Here is an 8,726-nt window from a genome sequence, read left to right as displayed (position 1 = left end):
GGGTGGTCAGGGCGGGTGTCTCCCAGGCCAAGAGCCCCGATGGGATGGGGAGGGGGCGGAGAGCGAGGCGCCCCCGAGCGCCGGGGCTCCGGACAGCATTAAAGTGAGTGCCGAATCGTCGTCATCCACGGCGGCGGCGCGGGGCTGGCCCCGGTGCGGCCGCGAGCGCCCAGCGCGCGCCTGGCTGCTGTGGCCGCGTTGGCTGCCCGCGCCCCGGGCTCGCCGAGGCCGCGCCACGCCCCCACGGAGCTGGTGCCGCCGCCGGGGGCGGGTCCGCAACCGGCGACGCCCCGGCCCGGGGCGGGGACTGTGGCAGCAGCTGCAGCACCGGCGGCGGCAGCGGCGCCAGGAGCTGCTGCGGCAGAGGCGGAGGCTGCTCCTGGACGCGTCCGGGCCGCGCAGCCGGAGCCCCAGCCCAGAGGCGCGGAGCGGTGCGCTGGGTGCTGCGGTTGCTGCCCGCCCGCCGCCTCCTGGGCCCCCGCTGCCACCCGGGCCCCGGTCGCCGCTCGCGCCTCCGTCGACTCCGCCCGCGTGTGCGCCCCAGCCGGGACGCCGCCCCCGGCCGGGTCTCCACTTCTCGGCCGCACCTCCCATGACAGCGCCCGCTCGAAGATGGCTGCGAAGGGCGCGCACAGCTCCCACCTGAAGATGGAGAGCGAGCTGGAGCGCTGCCGCGCCGAGGGCCACTGGGACCGCATGCCCGAGTTGGTCCGGCACATGCAGACGCTAGTAGTGCCCGGCGGCGGAAGCGGCCGGCGAGCCAGCCCGAACGCAGTGCTCACCTCTCTGGACACCGGTGAGTGAGGGAAGGGGCTGGTTCACGAGCGCGGAGCCCGCGAAACGCGCCTCCTCCTCCAGGAAGCAGGCCCCGACTGCCTGCGGCCGGCAATGGCTGCTTTCGGTATTGCCCTTGATGCAGTGCTGGTCGTAGGAGCAGTCAGGAAGGTTCTTCTGCCCCACAAGAAAACGCACATGCAGGTTGGGTGCTTTGAGGGAAAGAGGTAAACGGGTTTTGCTTTCTGCCCTTTTGGATCATGTGGACTTCTTGGTCTACTGTGAAATAATGATATGGACACATATCAGATCAGGGCACAGGCTGGACTCTTGTGCCGCCCCTCCAACCCCCATTCCGGTTCCTAAACTTCATCAGGTGAAAGCTATATCTCACTGTTTTCCCTCCCTTTCTTTCCCCCTGGTTAAGTTGGCAGTGAAGCTCTGAGCACAGCTGTTATGATTGGGGGCTTGACGAGCGTCAGGGCTGGGTAATGGAGAAGTGGGAAAGCGGCCTTGTCTCTCGTCTTGTAAGCCTCAGTTTCCTCTTCTGTGGTTGGACTCTGGGCCCATCTAACCCTGGCAGTCAGTAGCTTTAGCAGTAGGGCTGGTTTGGCCGGCCTGGGATCTTGTGCTGGGGCAGGAAAGCTCCCTGATGTGGCACTAGGGGAACACCCCGCCCCAGTCTCCAACCTCAAATCCTGTTCCCCGTGCCTTCAGCTCAGCCTGGAGAGCCCTTCCTGAGCCTTCTCTTTGTGCACAGCCGCTTCAGAGCCTTTGTGGAAAGAGGCAGGGAGTAGATAAATACAGATATAAAGAGTTTTAAAGACTGCCAGCCTGTGGAATGCTCTGTGGGGACACTGAATGACAGTAAACAATAAGTAATAGTTAACACTTAACTAGTACTCACTGTGTGTCAGTGTCCTAAGCACTGTAATCACCTCTTTAATTTCTCCCAACAACCGCATGAAGCAGTTACTCTTGTTTGCCACTTACTGGTAAGAAAACTGAGGCACAGAGAACTTAAGTAACTTGTTGATCCAGCCAGTAAGTGGTGGAACCAGGGTTGGAACCCAGGTTTCTAAGTACATCCTTTCAACCACTTGCACTATTAGCTCTCAAATGTGTGACAAAATCCCAGCTTGAAGAGATGACAAAAATGGATGGGGACGCAGAGGGGTGATCAGAGGGCAATTATGTGTTAGATTGTGGGGCTCAGAGGAAGAGGAGGTTTCAGGAAGCAGGAGAATTTGTACTGGCCTCTAACTGGTGTTGGGAAGGGCAGAGTGAAGAGGAAGGATGGATGGACACTGAAGGGGGTAGGTGGCAGGGATGGACAGTTGGTTCGAGGCTTTGGGGTAGGTCTGAGTGTGGGAGTGAAGAGCACTGGCCACAGCTAAAGATGCATGTTTGGGAGAAACTGGTGAGTCCCCCTCTACCAGGGAAGACTAAATAAATTGCGGGTTCCCCCTCTGTTCCCTGTGGGGGGGGTGTTGTAGTGGGGTGGGGCTGGTGAGGGTGGGAATGGAAACTGACCCATGCAGAGGGCACTGGAGCCTGGACAGGGTGTGGGAATCTGAGTGATGCTGGCAGCACCACAGAGAAACATTATGGGCGCAAGGCGGGAACTGGGACCTCCTGGAGTTTATAAAAGAGCTGTACTTCCTAAGCTGTTCTTTAGAGGTCTCAAGGAGGTTGAGTAATTAATTAGTTGGTATCGCAGGACAAAAGGGTTTGGAAAGCCAAAAAAAAGTTAAGACATTGGATCTAACAGATTCAATATGGTTAAACTGATTTTTTTTTTTTAAATTGCAGGACTTCTTAGAGCTTTTAATATGCTCACCTGCGTGTGATGTTCAAGCTGAGGTTAGGGTATAAACACCACATTTCTCAAACTTACTTTGGCCATATTCTATGAAGAATTATTGGGAAACATTGATATGCATAGTTTATAAATGGTATGGTATGGTTATAAAGTGCTTCTATTTAAAGAAACATTTTGAAAACAACCCTGTGGAGAGGGCAGGAATTTTTGTCCTCATTTTAGACACCAAGGGCCAGAAAGGTCACATAATGAGTATGTGGCAGAGACAGTACCCAAACCTGAGTCCCTGCCACCAAGGCTGCTAGTGACAGGGACAAGGGTGGAGCCTGGCTTGGCCACACTGTGGGAACTGACCAGCACAGAGACGGAGGCTGGGGGCAGTTGGGGTCTCTCTTGCCAATTTTTAGGTTTGGTTTTATGAGTGATTTTTCTCTCACCATTAGATCGAGACACACTTATCCCAAAACGCATGCACGCAGGCACGTGCACACATAGACATGAGGAAGAAAAACACATGACTCCCGAAGCCCATGCTTAGGGCATTTTTTGGATTTCTGCTATTTTGGTTTTCTCTCCACTAGGTTTCTTAATCACTCGAGGGATCGAGAGCCTGTTTTTTTGAGGAGATGTTGGCGCTGACCCTTCTGCAGCCCAGGAGGGAAATTCTTAAAGTTCTACCTGGCCTGTTAGACTCTTACAGTCAGTGAGTGGAAGCTTCTCCCATAATTTGGGAGAGGGGAGGAAGGTGCTGAGGGAGGAAGCTGAACCCCAGAAGAACCCTGTTTTACGGACTGAGACCTGCCATATCTGTGGGGATTTCCTACAGAAACTAGGTGTAGCTCCCAGAACATGGATTTCACTGCAGGGGCAGGAGGGGAAAACCCGGCTGGAGTGGGAGGCCTCTTTCTGGTCCTGTGGGAGTGAAGGATCAGGAGATGCTCCCACAGAAGGGGCCTCTACCCTCTTTTCCTGTCTGGGGGGCTGCTGCCTGCCACCTTCCCCGGGGGGAAGGTGGGTGCTACTCTGTACATTTTCTTTCAAACGCACATCCGGTTTAGATTTGGTCAGGATGGAGCAGGGGAACCCCAGGGTGCAGCTGATTGTGATGGGGTTTGTTCATATAAAAAGAAAGAACCTAACCAAGTGATTAAAAAAAAGAAAAAAAATCTTTATGGTGGAAAAATTCCAAAACATCAAAAAAGTAGAGAGAAGAATGAATCCCGTGTGTCCATCAACCAGCATCAGTGGTTATGAACTCATGAACAACTTTTTGAGTTAACACCCCGGCCCATCTCTCCCCCGCATTGTTATGTTTCAGTATGCATTTATTAAATAAGAACTCTTTTGAAAAATAAAACTACCATATTATTATTATAGCTCCCTGCCCCAATCTAATGATTTAATTTAAGAGTTCATTTGCTAGAATCAGGATCCACATAAGGCCATACATTACATTTGGTTAATAGGTTGAATCTCTCTTTTATCCCCAACTTTTTATTATGAAAATACATTCCCACCACCTGGATTCTAATCTTTTACTATACTTGCTTTATCACGTTTGCCCCTCTCTCCAGCCATCTCGAGTCTCTCCTAATCTCTAGTCACCCTCTAATCTTTTAATTAGTGACTTTATTAAAAAACTGGAGATTGTTCTGAAATTTTTTTCAGTTGATGTTAGAGAGAGTGTGTTTAAGGCAGGCGGCCTCTCACCAGTTTTGCCCTCCTCCTCCTCTCCCTGTGGTTGGAAGGTCCCCAGCCCTTTGCAGTCTTGTGAAGTGAACAAATGCAGAGACCACTGTGTCCCTACTTGACCCAGTAGGGAAGGGCCTGGTCTTAGTACCTGGCCCGCTGGCTGGATCCAGCTTTCCTGACTGAATTGGCAGGTGGAAGAGAGGGGATCACTACCCTGGAAATACAGGATCTGGGGAGGAGGCCGGTATCATTGAAGTGGGTCCCTTTGCCCTGGTACCTGAGAGAGGTGGGAGTAGAGAGGAAACCAGCCGCCAGAGGCCTCCAGGACAAGGTGGGCAGACTAGGGAGGCCACTAAGTGGGGGCCTCCTTTGGGCCTCTATTAAAGGTATGGGGCTGGGCTGGGCTGCAGGCAGGACCCAGGCTCCCAGAGACTGTTCATTGTCAGTGAGGAAGGCCTTCCTGATGTCCCAGGAAGGGGGAGGCTGGAACACTTGACCCAACCCAAGATAGGGAGTAGGTTTTGGACAATAAGATGATAAAAAGCAATCTGTTTTACTTTTGGAGAAGGACAGAGAAGCTGAGATCCACCTGGATTCTTAATGAACAGCTGACAATCTAGAACTTTTAATTCCAAAATACCTTTCAGTTCCATAGACTGACCAGTTGAGAATAGTGGGATGGAAAATGTAGAGCAGGGAGAAGAGTTGCTCAAGGAAGAAAAGTAAATTCCCAACATCTCCTGGAGTGTGTGGTAAACAAAAACCCAAAGAGACTGAGTGGGGAGTGAAGTGGGAGGGCAGAAAGGCTCTAGAGACAGACCCGCAGTGCCAATTTGCAAAGTAGTCTGAAACTCACAGGTGTGTGACAGTCAGAACTATGCTTATTCCTGCCCTTGAAATTATGATTAGCTTTTAACCTACTGTTTACAGCTCTTGGACTGTTCTTTATTTCCAAACTATATCAGAAGCTCTGTTCTTCATGGGATGTAAGGGAGACAGACTGTTCTTTGGTTGTGTTATGTTTTTGTGGGCTGTGACCATAACAATATTGCATCTTTATTATCATCTATAAAATGGGAATAACTTCTAACTTTTAGAGCCGTGCAGATTAAATGATAGTATTCATTGAAATACCTAGTACTCGGTGGGCTCCCAACAAATCAGTCCCCCTTTCACAGTAAAAGGAACTCTTGTGGTTTAGAGCAGTGCTTCTCAGAAAATCTGTAGTGAAATGTTCTGTTTTTTTAAATTCCTACTCTGTGTGCTCTAATACTTTCTTAAAATACACAAAGTGATTACCCCCCCATTTTTTTTTAGTATTTGATTCAGCAGATTCACAATTATTTTGTCACGTGGTTACCAACGTTTCTGAACACGTGCTCTAAATTTCTGCCCACATCCCAAGAGACTGGGTCACAAACAGGCACAGACTCTCCCTACACCATGGACCACACTTTGAGCAGCACATGTTCAGAAGACACTCCCATTATTTTGAGGAAAGGTACGGGCCCTGGGGAGTATTTGAAGATTGAATTTTGCCAAGAAGGAAGCTGGTTTCTCTTGGCATGAAAGGAAAGCTCTACAGAGCTGTGGGCTGGGCGGTTATGTTGCAGAGGCGGGGCCTGGTGGCCTGATGGCTCGGCTGGTGGGGCGGGAGTTGTGCGAAAGTGCACCTGGCGGCCGAGGGACGGGACCAGCCTGAGAGGCGGAGCCTGGGGAGGGCCGTGGTTCCCTCAGCAGGAGCAGATTTCTAATTCTACCTCAGGTTTTATGCATGCAAAACAGGTTAGAGGAGGACAGCAACTTGCCCATTGGCCCACAGCTCAGTGATGCTCGGACACTCACTTCTAAGCAGCGCATTCTTCCTGAGTGAAATTTAGAAACATGGGAGAAGATTGCCTTTTATTCTTGGGTTGATTTAAATTTTATTTTTGACTAGGTCATATATTCACATGGGTCAACCTTCCAAAGGTACTCAAAAGTAAGGAGTGAAAAGCCTCCCTCTGTCTCTGCCCCCTTCCCTGTAAGGCAGCAAGTTTAGCAGATGTCTGTGTATATTTTTATGCATAAACACACAGTGGTTCACAGTGAACCACTGTGTGTGCTCTGCTTTCTAATCAGTGTATCTTGAAGTTCATTCCACGACAGCTCATACAGAGCTTCCTCATTCCTTTATATAGTGACACGGTGTCCCTTTTAATGGATATACCATGCTTTATTTAATCAGCCTCCTGTTGATGGACGTAAAAGTTGTCACCTAGTTTTCTGCTATTATGTAACCAACTCTGCGGGAATGACCATATAGGTCAGTCGTTTTATACAGGCCCGAGGAAATCTGTAGGAATGAGATTGTTGAGTCATTGGGGATGTGCAAAAATAATTTTGTTCGTTTTTGGTTTTTTGGGGGGAGGTAATAATGTTTGTTTGTTTGTTTGTTTACTTATTTATTTATTTAATGGAGCACTGGGGATTGAACCCAGGACCTCATGCATGCTAGGCTGCACTCTACCCCTGAGCTATACCCTCCCCTTCAAATAATTTTGATGTATATCACCAGATTGTCCTATAATTTATAGAGATTCTACCACCTTCTACCCCAGCAGTGATGGATGATACTTTGAACCATCATTTTTGGCCATACCCTCCAATTTAATTTTAAAAATCATGAGGTAGATAGCAAAGGATCCATGAACCAGCTGTGGCATCCTCAGTGGGAACATCTCCTGTGACTGTTCTCTGGGACTTGGGCTTCCGGGATGCTCTCTGTGGGGAATCTCCCTTACGGAAGGAGAGAGCCCCTTCTTCGGGGGCATGCAATTTTAGACCTGTGGCTTTGCTTTGTGAGCAGACTGCAGTAGTCCTGAGAGTAGGAGTGAGTGACACATTCAGGTAGGTCTGAGAATGCCATCCTGGCAGCAGGAAGAGCCCTAGAGGACTCGGGACCTAGTGCACACTCCTGGAGGCATTTTGGGTTGGCACGCAACTTCCTGAGCCTCATGGCTTCCCCATGGGGGAGTGGAAGGGATCCGACTCACTCAGCAGCTACTTGTCAGGCTCCTATATTAAGTGCTGGGCCTGGTCCTTGCTCTTTTTGTGGGGGATGGGCAGTGAGCCAGTCATACCGAGCATAGCCACTTGATGCTGTCATAAAACCACCCTCAACCTTGCACCCTGAACCTGACCCGGGTCGTCCCTGCTGTAGGTAGCAGGAATATGGTGGCCCCAAGACCAGAGTTTTCAGTGCTGTGGAGGAGGCAGCAAATTAAACCAAGCAAATCACCAGATGGGTGGTGAGGTCTTTGGATGAGCTAACATGAGAGAACTCCAGAAAGTGCTTGTACTGAAGATGTTCAGGGATTTGCCTTGCTACACCAGTAAATCTGCTTCCCGCCTTGTCTCTGCCTTAAAAACAGAAAATCAATTCTGATTACACAGAAATTAGGAGCATGTGAAAATGCATTATTAAGCCACTTCGTATATTTTTCCTCTTCAATTGTTTGTGGGAAATTCCTTCTTGGAGTAAGAACTTATCACCCACAGTGGGACACGGGTGTGACTTTGTCTCTCATTTTAAATTTCAAGATTCTGGGAGTTTGTTCTAAGTCCTGGGAATTCCACCTCCCCAACCACCAAATTACAGAAGATAAACCTAAGGGGGTAGTTTGTGCTGTGACCATGGCGGAATGTCTGTGTTTTTTGGGGGGAGGAGGGGTTTATTTATTTATTTTTTATTGAAGTGTAGTCAATTTAAAATGTTAGTTTCAGGAGTATAGCAAAGCGATTCAGTTATACATACACATACATACATTTTTTTTAAGATTCTTTCCTATTACAGCTCATTATAAGAAATTGAGTATAGTGCCTTGTGCTATACAGTAGGTGCTTGTTGTCCATCTGTTTCATATATGGTAATGTGTATTTGTTATTCCCAAATTTCTAATCTACCCCTCCCCTCCATCCCCCCTCCACCAGAATGTGTTTTTTCTTTAAAGGCTGTTTAAGGGTATGGAAACTATGTCTTTATTTATCTTCTTGGACCTGGGCCATTCAAGTGCTGGGGTGGGGATAGCTGGGTGGGTACGGGAGTGTGGACCAGTCTCCACATCTGCCATGTTTGGGGGACTACTGCCCTCTTGTACCCACTCTGATCCCTGGCCTGGTTTCCAGATGACTTTGGGAAGTTGCTCCTGGCCGAGGCCCTCCTGGAGCAGTGTTTGAAGGAGAACCACGCCAAGACAAAAGACTCCATCCCTTTGCTGGATAAGAATGAGCCGAAGATGAATGAAGCCAGAAACTACCTGAGCAGTATCCTTAACCACGGGACGCTGCCGGTAAGTCCCCATTCCCCTAGCCTGGGGCCTTCTCTCCTCTCTCTCCTGCCTCCTGTCTGCCATTAAATCCTCCCTGGGTCATTTGGTCTCCTGAGCAGTGTGTCTCT

General features: G+C 49.5%; 1 protein-coding gene across 2 annotated transcripts in view; it reads left to right on the top strand.

Annotated features, from left to right (window-relative positions):
• Positions 1–339: 339 nt before the first annotated feature.
• The window catches only part of TTC7A (tetratricopeptide repeat domain 7A), a 117,053-nt gene continuing 108,666 nt past the window's right edge, over positions 340–8,726 (top strand). Inside the window, exons 1-2 of one of the 2 annotated variants that reach the window (XM_031466961.2) lie at positions 340–796; positions 8,456–8,619. In XM_031466961.2, coding sequence (XP_031322821.1) covers positions 613–796; positions 8,456–8,619 — 348 coding nt within the window. In that variant the 5' untranslated portion in view covers positions 340–612. The remainder of the gene's footprint in view (positions 797–8,455; positions 8,620–8,726) is intronic. The other variant, XM_010984035.3, reaches the window with a different exon arrangement.

Source organism: Camelus dromedarius, chromosome 15 (assembly GCF_036321535.1).
Source record: "Camelus dromedarius isolate mCamDro1 chromosome 15, mCamDro1.pat, whole genome shotgun sequence".
NCBI classification, from domain to species: Eukaryota; Metazoa; Chordata; class Mammalia; order Artiodactyla; family Camelidae; genus Camelus; species Camelus dromedarius.
The sequence above is the reverse complement of the archived record's forward strand: the minus strand, read 5'-3'. Positions and strand labels throughout refer to the sequence as shown.